This window comes from Arvicola amphibius, chromosome 17 (genome assembly GCF_903992535.2).
Source record: "Arvicola amphibius chromosome 17, mArvAmp1.2, whole genome shotgun sequence".
NCBI classification, from domain to species: Eukaryota; Metazoa; Chordata; class Mammalia; order Rodentia; family Cricetidae; genus Arvicola; species Arvicola amphibius.
The window spans coordinates 840,656-865,431 of record NC_052063.2 but is presented as its reverse complement, the minus strand read 5'-3'; the positions used below and the strand labels follow the sequence as shown (position 1 = coordinate 865,431).

Sequence of the window (24,776 nt, the reverse complement as noted above, 5' to 3'; positions counted from 1 at the left end):
CGGGTGAAAACAATCCATTGGAGAGAGATGTGGCCGACATGGGGCCTCTATATACCCTTGCTCTCTGTTTCCATTCCCAGGCCAGTTGGAAATTATTTTAAAGTGCTGGCTGCAGTCTAGTGTTACATCATGGGTCTAGCTAGACATACTGGCATGATGATAAGAATCAGAGTGTCCGGCCTGATGCAGATTTTGAAAAGACATTTGTGCTATTGTAGTTGGGTACCTGGACGGATGCCATTGAATGCTGAGATGTTTTTAGGGGCAGAATCAAAGTGGGGACATTTTGGCCACATGGTCATTTATGGAGCTGCTAGTTCTGTCTAGCAAAAGGGCTGGTCCCTAGCAGGGCTGGCGACTGAAGCATATCCATGCCTGCCCTGCTTAGGAATGGCAGCCCAGCCTCAGCGCGGCCTCCAGAACACCCAGCAGCTGACCCAGCCCTAGGTTCTGAGGGTTCTCACATGTTCATACTCCTGTTGTCTGAAGCAAAGGTTCCTCTGCCTTTATAGCTAGTTCTGTCCAGGGCCATGGCCGACACTTTGAGACACTTCTTGCTGCCTGGTACCACGCCATGTCTGCGGCTGTGTTTTATATTGAGACATGGGTGAGGCTCCTGTAGAACGATGGCTGCCACAGGTGTTCCCCGTGTTCTTAACTGCCTAAAGCATGGCTTCTCTGGGACGTTATCCCTGCAGTACATCTCTCTTACCCTTTTCCAGAATGCAAGGTCACCCGCCAACACACTCACACACGTGTGAGGCTGTTAGACTATTACCAAATGGGGAAGAGCTTTCTACAGGAGCCACTTCAGCTATCTTTGTCAGGAGCAAAGGGCCCAGGCCTCTTACTTCTGTGAGGCTCTTGTTAAGATTCCCTCCACATGGGCCTCATGAATGAGCCTTGGCTTCTCAAGGTCTGATATAGAACAGCAGTCTTACTGAAGCGAGCCATCAGGGAATGCTCTGAAATTAGGTAATGGGGTTTTAAGATGTTACCTGTCTTTTTTCCATTCTTTCTCTCTTTCCTTTCTCCCTTTCCTTCCCTTCCTTTCTTTTTGTTTTTTTTGTTTTGTTTCTGGAGACAGGGGTTTCTCTATGTAGCCCTAGCTTTCCCGGAACTTGTAGAGTCTGGCCTCGAACTCCGAGATCCACCTGCCTCTGCCTCCGGAGTGTTGGGATTAAAGGTGTGTGCCACCATGCCTGGCAAGATGTTACATCTTAATGTGTTCATTTTGGTCATTAGCCAGGCACGTGTGTGTATGTGTGTGTGTGTGTGTGTGTGTGTGAAGGAGGAGGGAGGAGGGTGCTGGGGGACCTGAAAAGGGCACTCACATCTCCTGGGGTAGACAATCAGAAAGCCAATATCCATCGTCTTCTCTAGAACTCACTTTGTCTATCTTTGACATTCCTAGTCTTACCCCTGCCCCATCCTCCTTTCTACCTCACCTAGCTTTTTCAGAGGTTCTAGAGAAAGGCGCTAGAGCTAAGTCAGAACAGAGGAGGAGTGGGAAGCAGCAGCAATATTCTGTGGATTTGTTGACTGACCTTTTTTGCTTCCTTTGGATAACCTACCTAAAGCATGGCTGGGGGTGCTGGCCTCAAGACCTCCTCTTCCCTCATCAGGGAGTGGGTGAGGGACAGGAGAATCTGCTGACTGTTGTGCCAAGTGTCTTTCCACGTTCTGGGTCATCGCCATTATCCTCGAGAAGCATTCTGGAAGCTTTTGCCAGCCTCATTCTGTGATCGAAGAGCAGTTGAGCAAATGAGGGCGACGTGGGCAGGGTGGGTGTAGGCAAGCCCCAGGGATCGTCCTGCACACACTGAACTCACTGGAACTTAGGAATAAAAGAGGTTGGGCTTGGTTGGTACTGGGAAGTGCAGACCTCCAGCCGTCTGTGCCTCTCTTCACACTATAGTATATTTGCTCCCGAGTCTAGTCAGTTCCAACTAGGTGAAGTCCAAGGTCTCAGTGGTCTCTGGACCTTCACGGTGTAAAATCACATCAGCTATTTATTCCTCCAAACCAAGGATGTGGAAAGAGGCCAAGGAGAGCTTCTGAAATAACCAGCGTGCTTGCTCTTGATATTGACTTGATCATGACGGAGGAGAAGGCAAGGAGGAAGAGGAGGACCCTGAAGGCCAAATGGAGGCCAAATGGATCTCTGCAGCCAGGGCCAAAGCTGCCACTTTTGATGCTGAGCTGATCCCTTCTGGAAACCAGCTCGAAGGTGCAATTCTGCAGAAATGCAGGGTTCTAAGTGAGCCAAGGCAGGAGAGGGTCTCTACTCTTGTCTTTGCTACTCCAGTCTGGGCTGGGAGGACTAAAAAAATGATGAACGCTTGCTGGGTGTGGTGGTTCATTCAGGAAATCTCAGCACTTGGGAGGCTGGTAAAGCAGGAGAATCACCATGATTTTGAGACTTGCTTGGGCTACATTCAGCCCGAGTTGCTGAATGAAACTCTGTTCCAAGAAAACTCCCCAGAGACCATAGTGGCTGCTTCTGTGTTCCTGGAGACCCTTAGATGATCACCAAGGTTACGCAGAACTTGAGCATAACCAGAAACGGCTTCAGTTAATAACCCTTCCCTCCCTTGCAGCGTGCAAGGAAGACACACCTCAGGTGGCTGAGGGCACTGTGCAGATACGCATGGCTGTGTTCTGATATCCTGGGTCGTCTGGGGATCAGGATGCTGCTTCTGGCACCTACAGTGTTTCTAGCACCAGGTGCTTGGTGATGCGATCCGGGAGCAGTCTGGTGCAGGAGAAGGAGCATACGAGCACTGGAAGGGGAGTCAGGACCACTTTGCCTAGCTCTGCAGCCAACCATCTGAGTCATAATGGCCGAGACAAGGTTGGAGTGGAACTTTTTCTGGAAGAAATTCCAAAAGGCTTCAATGTGTGTCCTGTGTCCTGTGTTCCACAAAGAGAAACACACGCACTGTTTCTGAAGGTTGTCCCACCAGACCTTTTGTAAATGCAGTGGCATTTACATTATTTATATTATTGACACCTTGTTCAGAGCAGGTAGAATGAGCCATATAGAACCCATCACTATGTCTTCTGATGCAGCAGGGAGCTACCCACTCTCTCTGGGTTCCCATCTAACCTTAAGGAGGGAAAAGCAAATTCCGTATGAGGTCAAAGAGGCACACTCCTATGACTCTCTCCACAGGGGGCACAGGCTCTTCTCTGGATTCCTGCTGTTGGCTCTAAGCCTGGGTAACATTATGTGGGGTTCCCTCTACTCTGTTCTGAAAGGCCCCACTTGTTGTGTTCATAGGGTCTAGCTTCTTTCAGCATCAAGATCCCTAGGAGGTCCAGCTGCGATGGGGCCTTTGTCAGCCTACTCCCAGCAAGGATGGCACTAGCTTGCTCTGGGTGTGTAGTAGGCTCCTAGGCTGGGCTTCCCTGTTTTTGTCTGCAAAAACACCATTAAAAAGTATTGCCTCTTGTGTTGCTGAGGTCTGACTATAATGTCTGCATTTGATGGAGGTGAGTCAAGGCTTCGAAGGGGGCCTCTGCCCAAAGGCAAGCAAAACACTAATAAGAATGCAAAACCAAGCCACACAGACATCTCACTGGGTACCATCGGCAGGGAAGCAAGCATTATGGTGGGTGTAGTGATGCCTTATCTGTCTAGAACGCCTGCCCTGAGGAGCCCAGGGGCTCTCAAGGCTACTGCTCAGTCAGGTGGCATTGGAATGTCATGGCAAGGAGCTGGGAATGCACGTAGATCATCAGTTCCTGGGTCAGAGGCATCTAGGAAGCATGTTTCCACCAGGAACCGAGGCTGAGAAGGAGGGAGCCAGAGAAAGGCTCCAGACATCGAGTCTTCCTGCCCTCCTGCTCTCCAGCCTGAGTAGGAGGCTAGTCAGAGAAGAGACTGGCAAAAGACTTCCTCAGGTTGCGGATGGTCTCAGCCTTGGCCTCGTCTTCACTTGGGTTCCCTCGATGGGAGGCATCTGACGTACTGAGGCTGTTAGTCAGGGACTGAGATTTGCTGAAACAGAAAGCAAGAAGAGTTTCGGGATGGTCATGGCTGGGACTCTCAAGGGAATGAGTCTGGGGCCAGCTGTAAAGTCATCAAAGGATGGTGAGACCTGAAATCAGGCATCACAGTGTGTATAGGATGCTAGCCTAGAATCTGCAAGGTGTGTGTGGGGTATCGCGTTCATTTTCTTAGGTCTAGAAATCGGGGTTTCCAGAGGCAAGTATTTGGCTTGGACAGACCTTCCAGCAAGAAGTAGAGCTCACTCACAGCTTCCATTCTTTCCCCCATCCCAGGCTGTTCTCTAATTTGTCAGCCATAGTAGGCCACACCAGGTTCTAGTTATTCTCAGAGGTCCCGGCATTAGCTTAGAAACCAGGCAGATCCCTGGTTCTAGATCCCTTGTCTCAGCTGAGGGATTTTCCAGATCAGAGAGGCCTGTGGTCCTGAATGTGAGCATTGCATTGATTGTTAATTGATATAGGAAGACCCAGCCACCGTAAGTAGCACCGTTCCCTGGACAGGTGGCTTTGGGCTATGTGAGAAAGCTAGCTAAGCAGGAGTCAGTGAGCAAGTCAGATGACAGCATTTTCCCACGGTTTCTACTTCTAGTTCCAGTCTGAGTTCATTTCCTGATTTCTCTCAGTGATGAACTGACCTGGAAGATGTACAGATTCTTTTGTCCCCTAAGTTTAGAAAAAAATTCAAGATCTTTATTTGTATTTTATGTGCATGGGTGCTTTGCCTACATGTTTCTCTGTGCATTACATGCATGTAGAACCCATAGAGGCCAGAAGAGGGTGTTGGATCTTCTGGAAATAGCTACAGATGGTTATTAGCCTCCATGTAGGTGCTGGGAACTGAACCCTGGTCCTCTGATTGAGCGCTCTTAATGACTGAGATACTTGTCCAGGTCCTCTAAATTTTTTTTTGTCAGAGTGTGTTATCACAGCAACAGAAAACTAGAATAACCAGAAAAATGATTTTCTTCAGCTACATACATTGACGTTTGTTACACAACAAATGATGTCCGATACAGGGATCATGAGGATGTGGTGGAGCCTAATCTGTACTCTCAAACTGTGGTCCCTGCTACACAAATGCTGCCCTGTAGGTCCACTTTTGGACCTTGGATTCTCGGCCAGGCTTTGGTAGGTTCTTTGTTGCTGATCCTGAATCAGCTCATCTTTGGATACACTCTAGCTCTCCTCTATATCCATTCAGACTCTCAGATACTTACTTGAGGTGGGGGTGAGGTGGTGCTGACTTTTGGGGCTCTTCACTCTGCTGGGAGGTGCTTCGGCCCTGCACGGGTGGCCGGGGATATGGCTTGGAGGCCTGGTTTGGAGAAGTGCCACCAGATGCCCTGGATAACTGTGGAGAGCCTGGTGACCTCTGCTGCTGTGGAGATGCTGACTGAGGGCTCACAGGCTGCTGGCCTTGTGGGGAAAGCCTCTGTTGGGATGGACTTCTAGATCTGGGAGGCTGGGGAGACTGAGCTTGGCGAGGGCCCCCTAGAAGCCAAAGAAAGAGTTAAATTTTAATTTGTTTTGGGGATAAATGTAGCTGTGAGCTTAATAAACATGTTTTTATAGACAAATTTTTCATAACTGAAAATAACATAGATGCTAGGTCTGAGGGATATGGTTAGGTACATCAAGAAACAGCTAGACGCAGGGGACATAGTTCACTTGGTAGCGCGCTGGTCTAGCATACTCGAAGCCCTTATAACTGATTCCCAGCATGGTTAGGCATGGTGGTGCCTGCCTGTAATTCCAGTATTCAGGAGGCAGAGGCAAGAAGATCAGGAGTTCAAAGTCATCCTTGATGATGTAGAGAATTCAGGGCCAGCATGGACTACATAAGACCCTGTGCCAGAACAAAAATACCCACAAGAAAGCATCAGGATGACGGAGCATGGGCTGATTGTCACGTGTTCTGTCACGGTAACATTAACCGACCTCTTGACAGTATGTGTCACGTGCACACCACTACACGGAAGGAGAAAAAGCCGTTTATAAGGTCATGTGTATTTGTTTCTCATTTGTGCACTAATGTATAGAGCAATGTAATAAAGAAACCCTGGAAAGTTGCACATTAGAACAGGCGGGTCTCACACGCCAACGTATGGATGGGTTTGTGGGGCAACTGCAGCGGGTTAGGGATTTGGGGTGTTATAGACAGATATAGGCTTTCTTAAATGCAAATGTTGATGCCCTAACCCTCAATGTGGCTTCATTTGGAGAGAGGGACTTTAACGAGGTAATGCAGGTTAAAGGTCATAGGGTGAGGTTTTGATGCAGTGGGTATGGAGTCCTTCTATGAAAAAGAAGAGGTAAGCAGGAACATGAAGAGTCAAGTGTGACTCGGGAGGTTTTGGCAGGAGGACTGTGTCAAGTTTGAGGCTAGCGTTGGCTATACAGCGAGTTTCAGTCTAGTCTGTTTAGAGTGGGACACTATCTGAGACACCAAGACTTAATTCCCTCTTGGTATAAGACATAGATCTCGCTCTCTTTCTAAAGGGAGCAAACATAAGGAAAATACCAATGGATTCTTGTCTCTGGAAGTGAGGGAGGGAAGAGCAGGGCCTGAGGCAGATGGCAACAGCCCTTACTAATCACCAGGGGATACTGAGTAGGAACATAGCTGGGTGCTTTCCAGAGAGGCTAAAGATTGACCAGGAGAGGGGGTGGGAGACTTAAGATAAAATCCAGGCTTTAAGTAAAAGTGTCATGATTTTTGTATGCTTTTTTTTTTGTTTTCTCCACCCAGTGCAGATCAAACAAAACATCTGATTTCTCCTTTTATCTTAAGCCCTCCAACCCTAGTTGATGCTATCTTGGGAAATTTGTGTCCTTGAGTATTTCATGTGTTTCTACTTTACCACTGGGATCCATGAGGAGATACTTGGTTGTTTCTTACAGCTTTTTGGCAAAGCAAACAACTTAGTATTTTTTATTTGAGCATATATTATATATATGTATACATACATACATACATACATACATACATACATACATATAATTTCCTATGCACAGAATTGACCCTAAAAAGATAAAATTTATTAAAAGGAAACTTTTGTGTTTACTGAATTTGAAAATGAGTTCAAAACAAATTAATAATGTGATTCTGATTGTTATTTTTAGACATTGGTAAAACTCTCCAAGTAGTTTCATTGAGATTCCCTCTATCTCCATCTGTCCAGCTCTAGGATTACTCTGCCACACCCAGGTTTTATTTTATTTTATTTTTTTATGTGGGTACCAGAGTTCAGAGCCAGGTCCTCATGCTCGAATGGCATGCACTTACCCACTAAGCTGTCTCCTCAGTCTCTTTTGAGACAGGATCTCACACTATAGGCTGGCCTGGCATTGAACTCACTTGATAGTCCAGACTAGCCTGAAACTCACAGCAATCCTCCTGCCTCAGTTTCTTTTGTGCTGGGACTCATCACATCAGGCCTTGTTTGTTATATTCTGAGAAGACTATTTGACCACAGATACTGATGATTAAAATGCCACCTAACTGGTATTTTGACAAATACGGTAACTTTTAGTCCACAGTTAAATATAATTTTGATTATTGTATATGCATTTGGAGTATATTGGAGGGTAGTCAATTTCAAAGGCATTTATATGAGAAAGTAAACTCATCTGGAGGGTTATGTTAAGTACAGGAAGTAATGGGGAAAGTAAGGAAGGAGAGAGAAGGCTGAAAGGGAGGCAGGAGGGGAAGAGGAGGGGCCTTTTTCATCTAGAGCTGTGGAAGAGGAGACCATCTGCTGCCCAAGGCCCACTGCTTCCCAGCAGCAATGAATCTTTAATAGATACGATTAGAAAGTCCAGGACAGGATGGGAATGCCTTCTGTCGAGATTGCGAGGAGGGCATCTCCATGCCAAGCTGTTCGGAAGCCCAAGCTGGCCCAGAGCAGCCAGGCTGAGCACATGGATCTCCTACAAGGGACACGCTTGGCAGGTGCTCCACTTGAGCCTGGGCGTGGGAAACCCCCTACACCTGACCTCCCTCCAGTAAATCTTTAGCTATTCTCACAATCCTTCCTCCTCTTGTTATCCAGCCGGGATTCACCCTCTAACAAGCCGCGGCTCTTTTGGAGCAGTGCAGGGAAGACTTTGAGGAAAAATGTCAGCAGCTGCGGGTATAATCTTCTGGGTGTCTTCCTTTTCTCTTTCTCACTCCGGCTGGTTGGCTCATAAATGTATGCTCACGCACCACTAGTGGCTACAAATAACATTTCCCAGAAGGTTTGAAAGTCCAGGCTTGTAAAGCTGCCATCTTCTTACTGTGCCTTCCTGGGCAAAGCTTCAATTTCCTACTTGGGAAAAGGGAGACAATGACACTTCCTCTGCAAAGTGGCTGGGCGGATGGAGATGCCCTAGCACAGGGCCCGGCACATTAAGTACTCGACAGTCCTGCTGTTCGCTCTTTCTAACTCCTTCCCTGACTAAATCCTTAAGGGGACAGCAGCCCTCCTAGCTTCCTCATCCTGCAGACGGAGGGAGTGTACATAGCTAGAAGATAGTGTCAGGATGGATTGTCTAGACCAGCTGTGACCCTTTGGGGGTATGAGTAACCCTTTCACCAGGGTCACCTAAGACCATCAAAAACCACAGATAATTTATATTATGATTCATAACAGTAGCAAAATTACAATTATAAGGTAGCAACGAAAATAGTTTTATGGTTGGGGGGTCACGACAACATGAGGAACGGTATTAAATCTGTAGCATTAGAAAGGCTGAGAGCCACTGCTCTGGACGGTCTCCAGCAAAACATTTATTGATTCAATTATTATTTAATTACTCTGTGTGTCAGCACACACCCTTGGATGTGCAAGCAGAGTCAGAGGACCTTGAGTGTCTTCCTCTATTGCTTCCTAGATTACGCCCTGTAGACCAGTGGTTCTCAACCTTCCTAATGCTGAGATCCCTTAATACAATAGTTCCTCATGTCGTGGTGACCCCCTCAACCATAAAATTATTTCATTGCTGCTTCATAACTGTATTTTTCTACTGTTACACATTGTAATGTAAATGGCTGATATGCAGGATATCTGGTATGTGTCCTCCTTGGGGGCCATGACCCACAGGCTGAGAACCACTGCATCTGTTATTCCCGCCAGACTACCTGGTGAACATGCTACCAAGGGCTGCCTGTTCCTCCCTTCCCCTAGTGCTGGAGCTACAGACATGTTTGGCTGTGCCTAGCTGATTTCCCCGAGTGCTGGGGATTTGAACTTAGGCCTTTACATCTGCAAAGCAAGTGCTCTTACCTGCTGAGCCCCCTTTCTAGTCCTCTGCCTGGCATTTCAACATACACACTGATAGAATGTTTCTCAGTGGCTTCCTGAGTCTTACCTTGGGGAGGTGGCCTTGGCTGGGGCTGTCCTAGCTGAGATCCCAGCTGGCCTTGCCCTGGAGATTTTGCAAGTTTAGTCTGTGGACCCTAGAGCAAGAGAAGAGAAAGGAAGCCTGTGGCAACAGAATTTCTGGGTGGGAGTCGAGGCCTTATACATTCCCCCCCCCCCAAAATATCACTGATGTAAAACACACGATGTATGATTCTTCAGTGTATAGATTTTCAGCATAGCCATGGAGGATGCTGTATACACCCCCGAGCTCCTAGTAGCCCCTTGAATTTAACTACCACTCCTGTGTTTATAAAGGGATGAGTTTCTATGGGATAAACAGGAATTGGGGTTGGGGGAGGATTTGAAACTAGCTTTTCCAGAAGGCTGGCAAGCTGGTAAATTCTTTGACGAGTGGTTTGGTAGTCCCCAGTGGGGCTATGCAGGGGAGGGGTAGGAGCTTGCTGGGTTGGGGGATGGAGAAGAGACACAATAGTCTTTATTGACTTGTGCCCTGGGAATATAGGGTATACGTGTACATGCATTCTTACATGCACAGTTGCACACATCCAAGCTCAGGCCCAAGATGGGGACACAGAGATGGACACTGTCAACAGTCTGGGCAAAGGCTCATGGAACAGGAGTTTTCTTCCCAGGGCATAGGAGGTGGAAAGGTGACCCTGCGCTCCTCTGTCCCCAACCCATTCTCCCCCATGATGTCTGCCTGGGGTTATCTCCAATAAACCCTGGGGGTTTTCATTCCATAACCTCTTTTGTTAACAAGAGAACCTTACCCAAGGTCTCAGGGGTGAGGGCACCGTGCCCCCTGGCACCAGGAGTTGGCTCATCTTGGAGACAACAAGGTCGGCTATTAAATGCTTGTCCTCTTCGACATGCTCTCCAATCAGAGGCATTGAACTGTCCATGACCTAGGAGGAGGGAAAGGAGGCTGAAGGACTCTGAGTTAAGATGGCTTGGCCTTCTGGCTTCTTGTTCTAGGAGTGTTGACTCTGGGCTTAGGACAGGATGACCACTAGGTGGCAATGTCCTCCATGCAAACAGCCAAGCTGAACCCCTCCTGTTGTCCAGTTCCGTTTCCTTCTCAACAGACTCCTGGATTCAGTTCAATTCAGCCTCCACATGCTGGAGTCCAGCAATGTGGCCATGGCCAGGGTAGCATGCCTGACCTTTTCTGTATTTTTCTTTGGGGGTTGGTCTCCGCCCCCTCATTTCCCACCCCAGTTTCCTCCCAGGGTTGGGACTGGCCCCCTAAGGTTAAAGATGTCCTCAGAGCTGGAAACAGCAATGGTGGGGGCTCAATCACAACAACCACCAAAATTTTGACATAGGCTGGAAGTGACCCAGGGTTCATAGAGAAGACAGAAGAGGACAGAGGGTTGTTCCGGGGCCCCTGCAGAATGCAGGCTCGAAGTGAAACACGTTCCCTTGAAACCAGGCTGTTATTTGGGAAGAGGGATGGCAGCCCTGGGAGGTCACGTTGACCTAGTCTACTTTAGTGAGAGAAGGGAAACTGAGGTTCAGAGAGGAGAGCCAGTGGACCAGCTGATCACTAGGCGCAGGCAGTTTGGCAGTCTTAAGGGAACATAAAGACTTGGTAGGCTTGTGACAGAGCTGTGTTGGCCACCTGAAGGAGCCCAGTCTTCCTCCGTCACCTGCCTCACTCTGTAAAACCCTCTTTGGCCAGCTCTGGGGTAATCATGCAGTCTCATTTCCAGATTCCGTACCCAACATTCTGTACCCCCTCCCCCCCAGTCACCTGGCTAACTCCTTATCCGTCATGAAACACCTAGTCAGCCCCTCCTTCCAGAGGCCCCTCAGGGACCACACGACTTCCTAGGAGCCCCTCTGTGTCTGGGTCTTTGCTGAGCTCACGTAGCTGTCCCTTTAGAAAAATTAGTCTCAGAACTATCATTTGCCATCCGTAAGCCCATGAAGTCAGGAGAATGGCCTGTGCCCCGGAGAAAGGGGTAAGCCTGTTCACCATGGAAGGCCCCGATAGTACAATTTCACTAAGCACTGATGATATATGATGATATATATTCTAAGAACCAGGTATGGATGACATCAGCTCTATCTCAGAGCAGCACTCTGTAGGGCTGGGTTTTTTTGGTAAGGTGCTCACCTGGCATGCTTGGGGCCTTCACTTCCATCCCTGCACCTATAATCCCAGCATTCAGAAGGTGGAGGCTGGGGTACGAGACATTCAATGTCTTCCTACATATCGAATTTGAGGGCAGCCTGGGATAAATGGGACCCTGTCTCACAACAGCAGGTCTTTGAGGCTTATGGTTACTCTGATTATTCTCACCAGAATGATGAGGGTCAGACAGGGAAGTCCTCACCAAGCATTGGATGGTTCAGTGGTGAGACTTTGGACGCAGCAGTCAGGGTTCCAGGTCTGTGATCTGCTATGGGTTTGCTTGCGTCTAGTGTCTGTCAACTGTAAACTAAAGGTTCCGGCAGCTGCTAAGACCTCCCGGCTGTGGCTTTCAGGGGACGGTGGGTACAAGCACCCAGTGTGCCTCAGGGACTGAAAAGCAAACTAGGGCTTGGGTATGGGTCCCAGAAGGTCCTGTAAACTGTCCCTAAATGGAGCTCTCTGAGGTGGCTGTCCTGCCTGGGTCACAGGTAGTCTCCATCACCGGTTCCAAAGGTCCTGGGCTCCCAGCCTGGCCTGTCTCTCGTCCCTCACACCCTGCCCACAGCTTTCTGCCCTGGATGTCCCCCCACATTCTCTGCAGTGGAAAACAGACATGACAAGGAGCCAGAGGTCAGGAACTGGAGTCCCCACAGTGGACACAGCCAGAGGAAATGGACACTCACCCTCCCCAGGGAAACATTTTTTCCCAGTGAGCAAGGTCATCCTCTGGGCCAGGTCAAAGAGGACGAGGTTCAGGGTGTTTCCCCTAAGCGCCCTCACTGAATGTGCCATGCAAGCTCTGTGCTCTCACGCAGAGGTGACTGGGAGACAGTGGATTTCTGCTGCCTCTTTCCTCCTTACTGGGAAAAAAAAATACATTTTCTATTCCTAGGAACAAACTTCCTCTTTTCCTGATTCCACCCTAAACCTCAAAGGAAAACAATTCTTTAATGTTTCTGAGGGGGAAAAAAAAATCCCAAATCTGAAAGCCATCTTTTTTTCTTTGTTTTATTGAGATTTTTCTGGAACATTTTTGAAAAGTTGTTTTCTTATGTTTAGAAGACCCAAACTGACTTTTTGTTTGTTTTTACATGTGAAGCATCTTTCATCCTTGACCTCACCTCTGACCCCAAGTGTCTGGAACTGGGGCCTCTGGGTATAGATTTTTGAGAAAGTGGAGGGATGTCAGAGGCTAGAGGTCGTGTGTGTGTGTGTGTGTGCATGTTTGTGTATGTGCATGTGTACATGTGTATGTGTTTGTGTGTATGTGTGTGTGCATGTGTGAATGTATACATATACGTGTATATGTGTGTGTGTGTTCATGTGCATGTTTGTGTGTATGTGTGTATATATTTGTATATGTGTATGTTTGTGCATGTGTATGTATTTATGTATGTGTGTATGTGGGTATGTGTGTGGTGCTGAACTGAGAGAGAAGGGAAACAGTTCACATTTTTCTTCTCACTTTTTAAAGATTTATTTATTTTGTTTGTATGAGTGTTTTGCTTGCATGTATGTATGTATGTACATACGTATTCCAGATGGCTGTGAGCCACCATGTGGATGCTGAGAACCAAACCTAGGTTCCTCTGCAAGATCAATGAGAGATCTTGGCTACAAGTCATCTCTTCTGCCCTTGGCCCTCATTCCTAATGGGATAGCAGCTCTTTTCTACTCTCCGGCCATATCTGAGCCCTGTTCATTCGGCTTCAAGCCCGGTGCCCAGAGGGAAGAAATGAGTGTGTGTGAGCCTGAACCAGAGTCATATCTAGCATCCTAGGGAGGAAAGGTGATGCTGGGTGGTTTGCCAGGAGTTGCTAATGTCCCAGGTGAAGAGGATCTCCACTCACTTCTGTTCTGGGAATAGTCAGAGGAAGGGTATTCCCTGACTTGAGGCAAGGATGGGATCCTACATATAGATGCCACTTACCGGTGGTAGCTTCCAGCCTTTCCGGTGAGCCAACTAGCCAACTAGTGAGACTGTCGCTGGCCCTGGGCTCTCGGCTCCCCCACCCCCCACTGCCAAGGCAGCTCTTCCCTGCCCTGCTGGTATGCCTTTCTAAGGTTCCAAACTCCTACCCATTCAGTTACCCAATGCTCTTTGCCTGTTGGTCCTTGGGCAGCGGGGTGGACATGAGGGACTGGAGGACTGACTGGCTACTGTGGTCATCCCAGACATGTGCCTCTCAGTAGCAGCCCACACAGCTGCAGGGGAAGGGTGGCCATGGGGCTCCCCTCACGTGTCTTGGCCTAGTATCAGCCCATTCCTCCCTTGCCTTATGGGTTGAGAAGTGAGCCTCATAGAAGGAGTGGGCGGAAAGGACGGCATGTGACTGTCGAGCTGGTAGGTGAGATTGGAGGGGAGCCTTGAGGCCACCAGGGTGTTTCAGGTTAAAGCTGCAGATGTGCTGGAGGCTGGGAGCTGGAGGAGAGAGGAGAAGGAGCCCTTGAGGAGAGTAGGAAGGGGCTGTAGAGGGGAGAGGGTACTGTGGGATGGAGAGATGCACGGGCTGCAGAAGGGTCCTTAGGGCCGTTCTGCATCCCAGTACCCACCTTTAAACATCTCTTACAGTTCTATTTCCGGCAGTTGCATCTGCCTCTCCAGCTACACTCTGTACAATGGGTGACCTTTTGCTTAACAATGCTTTGCCATTTTTGTTATGTTATCTTCTCTTGCAGCTTGCTAATTCTGCTGTGCTCACGACTGTGTCTCGGAATTACCCAGTGCCTGGCCTAAAGAATCCTCTGGAGCCCATGTCTGTTGAAAGAATTAAGGATAGAACCTTGTATGGTGGTAAGGGAACTGCATTCATATCATGTCCTTGAACACTGGGGACACTGGACACTGGCACAGAATTGTGTGGAATCTTAGCCTGATAAGCTGGGGAAAACTGTGCCCCGAGTTCTGGACTCTGAGGTCAGAGTGCTGAGCAGGAAGGCTCCCAATGTTGCTGAAGCTGAGGTGAGTACATGAAGCACTCTGGGTGACTCCCTATGCCCTGAGCTACATCTGTGTCCTTCTGGGATGGTCCAGGCTGGACCCTCTAGCTCCATTCCTCACCTCGATGATGTAATCTCTCCCATCCTTGCTGTGGACAGCCTTGACAGCACAGATGTCTAGGCCGCCGAACATTTCTGAGCAGCTGTCCACCCATAGCCTGTACCTGCAAAGACAGACAGACTGACAGTGAGTATGGGGTAAGAAGCAAGGCAAGAGGTCAGAGGGAGACAGAGAAGGAAGGCCAAGGAGTGGGGGCACTCAAGAAGCAGGGACAGAGGATGAAGAAGAGAAGGAATAAGAACCAGGAGATCTCGGAGACCCATGGACACCCTTTTGCTGTTGTCCCCGACCTCTGCAGCAATAGGAAGCTTGCCTTGCCCCCATCCAGGGCCATCCCGACACCCAGCCACCCCTGCAGTCCTTTTCCCTTGGGAAAGCGGCTTGAAGGACTCTAAAAATCCCTCCAGGCTACCCTCCCTGCTCAGAGCCCCAGCCAGACAAGAGCCTGTGGGAGACAAAGGACCTCATTCTCCTGGATTAGGGGTGGGAGGATGTGGGGGCAGGGGAGCTCCTTCAGACAGCTCCTGACTTTCCTGGGGGCCTGGCCTTCTGGACCAATTGCTTTTGTTCCTATTCCCGTGACTGACGGCTTCAGGGCCAGTTTGCTTTGCTGGGGACAGATCTGGGCTGTGAACTTTGACCCTATGACAAGGGGTTGGTTGTATCTGGGGAGATCTTCTGGGCATGCACTTGGCTTTCCTTGTGTACTAGATTTGGTGGCCACAGGGGACTTTGTGTTAATGTCCCTGTTTCTCTCCACACTCTCTGAGGTCATGCGGGACACTCCAGCTCTCAGATCTGTTTGTGCGTTTGAGCCACGTGACCTGGAATGAGGAGGGAGCATGGCTGACAATTTCTAAGAACTCACTCTTTAATCGTATCAACCAGGGCCCACTGAGGCCTAGAGAGAAGGTCTCTTTCTGAAGTTCTACAGCAGGGCAGTAACATGGTCATCTAGACCTCCAACTGGAACCCAACCCTAGTTCGAGAGATCCAACTGCAGCCAGGAGCGTGCTGGGAGTAAAAGGCAGGATAAAGACCCCTTGCTATGCCTGGCAGGCTAACTCCTCATTCTTTCTAATTCTAGCTCAAACTGATCAAGGAGGGAGGGTTGAACTCATTGCTTTCAGGCGAAGATGCTGAGGCTGAGAGAATAATAATTAGCAGTGTGGCTTCCAGTCCCAGATCGTGTCTGTGTCCAGGCTGTAAGCAATCCTCCTTCCCTTCATTTGGAGTCTGCCACAGTGTGTTTGTTTTTACTTGACATGGAGGAACTGGAGAGAGAGAGAGAGAGAGAGAGAGAGAGAGAGAGAGAGAGAGAGGAGAGAGAGAGAGAGAGAGAGAGAGAGAAGAGAGAGAGAGAGACAGAGAGGGAGACACAGAGAGAGACAGAGAGGGAGACAGAGAGAGAGACAGAGAGGGAGACAGAGAGAGAGACAGAGGAAGACAGAGAGAGGGAGACAGGGAGACAGAGAGAGAGGCAGAGAGAGAGGGAGACAGAGAGAGACAGACAAAGAGTAGAGAGAGAGAGAGAACACATATTGGGTAGGAGCACATGTATGCACAAGTTGCATATATGAGTGGCAGGGCCCAAAGTGAACCTTGGGTGTTGTTTCTCAGGAACCCCCAACCTTGATTTTTGAGACAAGGTCTCCTACTCCATGTGGAACTCGCTGAACAGTGTAGCTGGCTGGCCAGCGAGTCCCAGGATCCTCTTGTTTCTCTCTCTCCCCAGTGCTGAGATCACAGCTGCATTCTGCCATACCCGCCTGGTTTTTTAAATGTGTGATCTGGGGATGGAACCCATGCCTTCATTCTTGTGTGGCAAGTGCTCTCTGGACCTGTCTCCCTGGCCTGTGTTCTGAATGTTTCTTATTAGTTTCTCGGTGATTTCGGATGAGCCTTTCCTTCCTTTCCTTTATTTGATGCGTCTTGTGCTGGGACTCCAAAGATAATGCAACCCCTGTACAGATAAACGGGCAGCTTCTGGACTCTACCCTGCATATTTTCAGTGCTGCATACAATGCTCTGACGATGCACAGCCACATTTGGCAACAACATTGATCCTTGGGGCTTTGAGAGGCTTCAGGAGCCAGGTGTTAGAGTTACTGTATTTGGCGCTGGTGGCTGACTCATGGGACACAACGTGCTCAAGGTACACTATGCCTGAGACATACTTATGAGTCAGGTTCTTCCCAAGAGAAATAGAAGTCTAGACTTAGGACTGGAGGCAACTAGTTTCCAAAGGTTCTTTTTTTCAAATAGTGGACATCTAAGTTACGTGTGTGCATCACCCCAGGGCCAGAAACCCCAGGGGCCAGGAAATATGGGAAAGGTCCTCCTTTCAACCAGGTAGACTAGCACTAATCAAACGGAATGAACTGTTCAGGAACCACGGAGGGCCTGGGCCTGCTTAAGGGGCTCCAGAGACTTTGGATCTGTAGGAATGGGACCAGAGAGTTCTGTTCAGGCCATGGGCACAACTCACGACTGTCTGAGGGACAGTGAATGTTAGGCTGAGCAGACCCTGTCTTCCAGGTTTCTGTTGGCGTCATCCTTGTGGCTCGAGACAAAGCAGAGCCACAGGATGGTGATGTGCTGGAGGTCCCCACCGTAAACTTCTGAGACCAGGGAGAGGGTAAGATTTACTGACTGCGAGAGTCATGAAGAAGAAGGCACTGGCTGTCCATGAATGCCCCGGCCCGGGGGAGGGGTGTGCCAGGTACTTGGCACAACCTCACAAGATTAGCTGGTACAAGGGGGTTCCCGGATGACTGCTAGCATCTCCTAATTCCTGAGCTTATAGACCCTGAACTGGAAGGTCCACAGGAGCAGGGCTAATGTCTCTCTTTCCCACCACCTTCTCCAAGGCCGAGCTCTAAAACTAGTGCACAGTGATTGCTTGTGACATTGTTGTAGAGATGAAACAAAAGCTAGCTCCTTCAGGGTCCCACTCCTTCACGCGGGTACCTGTTCCTTCAGGAACCACGCTCTGGTCTCTCCTTCCCTAAATTTCACTGGGTGCCCCTTCTCCTTCTTTCTTCTACAAGTGTTCAAGGCTCATGCTGCCCTAGCATTATTGTGTTCATTTGCAATTGTGTCATCCCTTAGACAAGTGGGGAAAGGTGGCTGTAATTATTAACATAGGTGGGGCAATTACTTTCCTTCCTACTAAAGACTTCTCAGTCTGTGGCATTACATCCTTCCTGAGACTCAGTCATTGTTGAAACAGAGGCAGGCCCCACTCCAACCTCTAGAGTTGTAACTTGCCATAGGTTTACTCAAACACAATCCCACAGCCTTCTCAGCCAGCAATTGGCTTAGGGATGATCCTTTGATCCAAAGCCTGGCTAAGCAGTCAATAAGGTTCCACTTCAGGCTTTGGCTGAAATGACGGGGAAAGATGGTTTCTTTCTGTCAGACTTAACACCGAGACTTTAAGCCTAGTGATGCTGTGAACCATGGTTGGAGAAGTTTGATCCGGCACAGCCGTGAAAGAAATGATCTCAATGGAGATGGGGGTCTCAAGTCTCTCCTGAAAGCATGCATCTTGAGTTTTCATCAACAAAAGCTGGTACATCCCCAAAGCTCAAACTAATGTGCCATGTTCTGATGCTTACAGATGACCCATGGTTCTCAGAGGAGAGAATCGAGTCAGCGCCCTTTGCCGTAGCTGCTTTTCTGCTCAGCGCACTGGCATGCAGTAGGCTCTCAGTGTTTACTGACCCTAGAGCACATGTTCTGGCCACTACTGCTGCATGCTCGCAGGCAGTGTTCAGTGATCTCCTAGGGAAGGAGTGTGACTGGTTCAGAGAGCAGATGCCCAGATCTCCCTCAGCTGAGAAGGTCACACAGCAGTGCCTAACGGGACGAAGACCTGTAGGTCCTTCAGCTAAAGTACACCCCAAAGTACACACAATTTAGGGGGAACTGGCTTTTCCTTCTTCAGTTGGTCTGAGGAAGACCCATATCCATTTTTGACATTTTAATACAAATGTTTTCTCCCAGTTATTTGCAAGCAACTGGGGACTGATGAAGGCTTCAGTCTCTTACCGAGGCAGCAGAGCAGGACCCAGAAGATCTCTGGACTTGAAGCCAGGATCTCAGTGTTCCTCTCTTACTCCTGGGACACAGGGCAAACCACTTCCCTTCTCTGAAATCTTATCATCTGTAAGTGTTATTTTGGCAGGTGCCCTGTTGTTGCTGCTGTCTGTGGGACACTGGTCAGAGGTTGGATGCTGGTACCTCTCTCCACAGAACCTTTGTCTCTTACCTCTCTGTCATGGCCACCTGCTCCAGCATGGCAGAACCTGTGTTGGCCTTCCAGTTTCCAGAGATGGAGGTTCTCCTGGGTTAGAACAGATCACACAGTGAGGATATTAGGGATCTCTGTCACTAATCTGCTTCCCTTCTTCACTTTGGTGGTTAGGAGATGTTTCAAACCTCTGGTCCATAATATACACAGCATGTATTTTTGGATCTGTAGCCTATCCTCAACTTGATTTTTCTTTCTGTAATTTCCATTAATGCCGACTGATTTATTTATTCCTGGATATTGTGTATTGTTTGCCAAATGCTTTTGAAATTTAAAGATTAATTTGTGTTTACTGATATTTTTGTTTATTTATTTTATGTTTCTGTGTGTGTTTTGTTTGCACGCTGTGCTCCATGTGTGTGTAATGCCCACAGAGCTTGGAAGAGAGATTAGGACCCACAGAAATTAGAGTTACAGAAGTCTATTATCTGCCATGTGGGTGCTGGGAAGCAAATCCTGGCTCTCTGTAAGAGTAATAAAATGTGTTTAACCACTGAGCCATTTTTCCAGCCCCCAGGATTAAAATTAAAATTTTAAAAAGGCTGCTCAGATAAAATGGCAGAAACTTTGGTGCTTCAGTGTCCCCAATCCAGATCCCACATGCTAAGGCTTGACTTTTAGCATCTTGTGGTACTATTGGGAGGTGTAGGAACCTTTAGCAAGTGATGCCTAGGAACAGGAAGTTAGGTCGTGGGGGTCATAACCTTGAAGGGACCTAAGTCCTTCTTGCCTCTCTTGGCTTTCTGACCACCATAACTCCGTGACTGTGTTACCAAAGGCGCAAAGCAATAGGGACAAGTAACCATGAGCTAAACCCTCTGAAACTGTGAGTCCGAATAAACCTTTCTTCCTTTTAAGTTGATCGTCTCAAATATTTTGTTACAGTAATGGAAAAGTGAGTAAGAGGCATGACCTCTTGCTTTTAAGGAGAACGAGGGCAGTGTACCACCTAGCGATTCTGGGATTTCTTTATATAGGTTTTTAAATGTAGGGAAAAAGATGATCTTAGGGAGGAAGTGATTACTTTTCCATGGTGAAGAGTTGGGAAGCCTTTGTGACCTCTGCCTGCCGTGCTGCTCTTCCCAACTTCTTGTTTGGACTTTGTTCTACTTCAGTCATAACTGTCTTCCTTCTTAGCGCTTGCCCATGTATGGCTTCTGTCCTAAACACTCACTCTCCCCTTTGCCCCTGGTGGCCTTTGTTACCACCTTTCCTTCCTAAGTCCTTGCTCATCATTCAGGCTTCATTTGAATGTGACTCCCTTGTAACAACCTCCTTGTCCAGTCCTTATATGGCAGTCCATGCCCTGCCCTGCTTCCCTCTCCTCTTCTCTCCCTGGCACTGTGCTCATCTAACTGTCCTGATGGGGGATAAGCCCTAAAAACAGTACATGCTTTGCTCCGTCCTCTGGGTACACAGTTCCAATGGGACTCAGCATGTAGTAGGTGCCCCATAGTTACTGACTGGGAGAGGGATGATGTATGCTGGAGAGAACATCAGACACCTATGGATCCCTGTAAGCAGGATCCCCAATTAAATATTGTTTTATAGGTGTCTTCATGATGTCTCTCCACAGCAATAGAACAGTAACCAAGACAGCTCATCTCTGAGGAAAGCCCAGGCAGGAGCTCAAGCAGGAAGCTGGGAAGAGGAACTGATGCAGAGATCACTGGGGATGCTGATTACTGGTGTGCTCTTTCAGTTCAGTTGCCTTTCTCATACAGCCCTGGCCCATCCACCCAGAGATGGTGCCACCTACAGTAGGTAGGGTCCTCCTCCATCAATTAGTAATCAAACAAACTCTGCACATACACACTAACATGGCCAATCTGATGGAGGCCATTTCTCAACAGAGTCCTTCTTCTTAGGTATGCCTAGGTTTGTGTCAAGCTGACAAAAATTACGACAACAATGCTCACAGGGTCAGCCTACATCCTGGATACGGCTCAGTCGAAAAGTGTAAAACTGCACCCTGCTTAGGCTGTTCACTTCCTGCCTTTACTGGGTTTGAGCCAGAGGACTGCCACGGTGAATTAGCCAATGGATATGGCTCCAGGGATGCAAAAGAAACCCCAGAGTCACTGGATGTGGCCCCAGAACCTACCCATTGAGATCACCGGATGAGGCTCCCGAACCTGCCCACTGAGCTATGCCTTGGCAGGTGAACAGCATTTAGCATAGTGAAGGTAAGAACTGAAGAACACTGTGGTGCTAGCATTTTCTAGTAATACGCCACGGGCAGCATTTCCGAGTCTTTTAACTTCTTCCTTGGTAAAATGGGAATAACTGTAGACCTGAGTGGGGTCCTATGTGAATGAGAGGAAACATTCCCGTCAACCTCTCAGCACAAATGGCTGTGCTGTTATTTTTAGTAAGAAAAGATAAAGAAGAAGGCATTCCAAGGGCTGAAACAGCAGGAACTCAAGCCAGATTGCTCTCATTCCAAGAGGGAGATAACTGGGAGAGCTGATACCCAAGGACAGCTTTGGACATCCGAGCTGTGTATCCAAGGGCTTTACAACTACCAGCTTGTATCAGCCCCACTGAAGGGGATGGCACCAGAGTTATCCTTCTCTTAACGGCAGGTGCCCCCAAACTGCACTCCATAAACCCTTGACTCCTTACATAGCTCATGGAGCCCACCACACATGTATGGAAGGGCCCTCGTCCTTGACTTGAATGAGATGCAGCCAGCGGGATGTGGGATGGAATGGAGACTGTTGTTAAAGCATCTACCTGGGCTATAATCACCTTTATTTATTTGGGCTGATGTAAGGGAGGACCATTAGCTGTGTGATTTATAGACAATGACTCATTTCTTGTAGTCTGGAGGCATGGAAGTCCAAGTTCAAATTGCCTAAAGATTCATGTTTGATGATGACCCGTTTTTTAGTCTGTGCCTTCTTACCAAGATGAAGCAAGGGGTCCTTCTGAGTTCTTTTTTTTCTAAGAATATTGCCTTAATTGTTAACTTGATACAGCCTAGAATCACCTGAGAAAAGGTATCTCAGTTCAGAGACTGACCAGATCGGACCAGCCTGTGAGCATGTCAGTGGGGGTTGCCTTATTGTTAATTAATGTAGGAGGGCCCACCCCACTGTGGATGGCATTATTCCCTAGAGAGGTGGTCCTTGGCTGTATAAGAAAGCTAACCAAGCAGGGGTCTATAAGTCAGTCTGAAAATAGCATTCTTCTGGGGTCTCTGCTTCAAGTTTCTACTTGAGTTCCTGCCCTGACTTCCCTCAGTGATGGAAGGGAAGTTGAAATAAATTCTTTTTTTCCCCTAAAGTTGCTTTTGTTCAGAGTGCTTTAACATAGTAGCAGAATGGAACTAGAACAAGCACTGATTGCTTTCTGGAAGGTTCTACCCTGATGGCATAATCTCCTCTCTGACCCATCTTCCTAAGATTATCACTTGAGAAGGGGTGGATTTTCAACATGAATTTGGGGAGGGGGTATATAAGATCAAACGTATAACCTCGGAGGTGGAGGAGAAGCTCCTGGCTGAGCAACTCTGGACAAGAGTGAAGACTGAACGTCATGATACTTTCTACAAGCCTGTGCTGGGGTTGGTAGAGTTGTTTCCCACTGTTTCAGGCACAGGCTGAAACTGTTCACATGGATGGGGGTCAAGTGAGTGACGGACGGGGGAAGTCAGCTTTTTCTTAACCGGCATAGGAAGAATAGACAGCAATCAGGAAGGCACAGTTGAGCCACATGGTACTGGATGAAAGTCCAGACAACAGTGTGACTTCATTAGAGTATTATACATGCAGATGGATGTATAGAGAAATAATCACGGATGCTAGTATCTGAGCAGGCAAGTATGCATATGTATGTCCTGGCTGTGCATTAGGAGAATTTGCAAGCAGTGACACCTCTATGGTAGCAAGCAGAAAGGCCTAAGTGCAGAGCAGGATGTGGGCCAGAGGAGGGTGAACGGTTATGGGCAAGGAGAACATTCGCAGCTCAAGTGTGGTATGAGCCCCATCCATCCCTTGGCTGTGGACCAACCCAGGGTCCAAGAATCTCTGTAACCAATGACAAATTGGAGCTGTCAGGCCAGAAGGGCTCAAAGAATGCAGCAATGAGGTAATCCTCAGAAAAGAAACTGGGGCAAGGTGACATCAATGACATATGCAAACGCTAACAATGAAAGGAGGAAGGAAATGCACCTGATTCGGGGCGGCGTGCGTGCATGTGTGCGTGCGTGCGTGTGTGTCTGTATGTAAGATCTAATTCCATGTGAGATCTAATCTCCTGAGACACTCCGAGAGAACATGTGAAAGCTGTAACAGCGCTGGCCTGCCCTGGGGGAAAGAATTGGGTGGTTGACTGATAGGATAGAAGAGAACTATCCCTTGGAAACTGGCTTTATCTCTTTTTTGGGACTGTGTCCTTATTGGTCAATTGCATGTATCTTTTCCAGTGTCTCAGGAAACGGTACAGTTGCAACCAAGTGCATGGGTCTCAAAGCCTAAAATCTCCCTTATACATACACACACACACACACACACACACACACACACACACACATGCACTCTCTCTCTCTATGTGTATGTATATATACATATATATATGTATATACACACACACATATATATGTACTATATATATATGTACTTTTTGAGGCTGGGGGAACCCTGGGTGTCATCCTCAGAAATCTATCTCCTTTGCAACAAGGTCTTTTATTGGTCTGGAGATCACCAATTAGAATAGACTGGCTGGTCAGGGAACCCCAGAGTGTTTGGATTACAAGAGCTTATGGCCATACCTATTACTTTTGTGTTTTGAGAAAGGGCCTCACTATGCAACTCTGGTATCCTGGAATTTACTATGTAGACTAGGCTGGCCTCCAACTCACAGAGATCCACTTGCCTCCCAAATACTGAAATTGAAGGTGTTCACCACCACACCCAGCCTCATACCGGGTACTTTATGTGGGATCTGGAGATTGAACTCAGAGTTTTGTGCTTGTAAACAAAATGCTTTACTCATTGAACCTCCCCCTCCCCCAGACCTATTTAAAATCACACACACACACACACACACACACACACACACACACACACACACACACGTATGTGAGTGAGCATAGAAACCAGAGGTCAATCTTGGTGTTGTTCATCAGGAACCATTGACCTTGGTTTTGGAGACAGAATCTCTCACTGTGACCTGGGGCTTGCTAATTATGTTAGACTGTCTGGGTAGTGAGCCCCAGGGATCCTCCCCAAGGCTGGGATTATAATCACGCACCATCACATCTTTTTAGATAGATGCTGGGAATCGTACTCAGGTCTTTATGACCTATCTCCCTGGTCTCTACCTGGCCCTTTACACAAAGATATGTTTTTCCAATGGCCTAGGCAATCCAGGTGGCAAAAGGTCATGGCAGACAATGCATTCATGAATAGGCACAGCTTTGATTGACTTGACATCTTAACAGAAGCAGGTGACAGCTTGGCTTGCCCACAGGATTCTCAGACAAAAGCTATGCTGCACAGAAGCACATAGATAGACAGACTGTCCAACTGTCCATGGGTGATCACTGCAGTTTCCTAACATGGAGCTGTGCTCACAGTCAGTGCTGCATAAAGCTGACTGTTAGGTCTTCCCGTCTGAAGTAGAACCAGGAACAACATTCCAAAGTGAGGGGAACAGAGACCCAGACACAGGTAAGACCTCTTCAAGAGACATCCTTTCCTCCTGCTCTAGAGTCCCACTGAAACGGATGGCTTCAGTCCCAGGTTAGCTCTCCATTTGCCAACTCACCTTGAAACCGATGCAGGGGGCTGCCTTTGTCACCTGGCAGTCATAGCTCTTCCTTTAGAGGCAGCACCTCCACTTCTGCTGGGCCCTGATCTTGTTCAACTTGCCTACCTC

The 24,776-nt window shown here is 48.1% G+C and overlaps 1 protein-coding gene across 2 annotated transcripts in view; it reads right to left on the bottom strand.

The window, feature by feature from the left end:
• Nucleotides 1-3,870: 3,870 nt before the first annotated feature.
• Syn3 (synapsin III) overlaps nt 3,871-24,776 on the bottom strand; it is a 360,471-nt gene continuing 339,565 nt past the window's right edge. For both annotated transcript variants that reach the window (XM_038314795.1, XM_038314794.1), the window contains 6 exons: nt 18,852-18,926; nt 14,579-14,681; nt 10,151-10,285; nt 9,367-9,454; nt 5,232-5,505; nt 3,871-4,003 (listed from right to left, as the gene is read on the bottom strand). In XM_038314795.1, coding sequence (XP_038170723.1) covers nt 3,871-4,003; nt 5,232-5,505; nt 9,367-9,454; nt 10,151-10,285; nt 14,579-14,681; nt 18,852-18,926 — 808 coding nt within the window. The remainder of the gene's footprint in view (nt 4,004-5,231; nt 5,506-9,366; nt 9,455-10,150; nt 10,286-14,578; nt 14,682-18,851; nt 18,927-24,776) is intronic.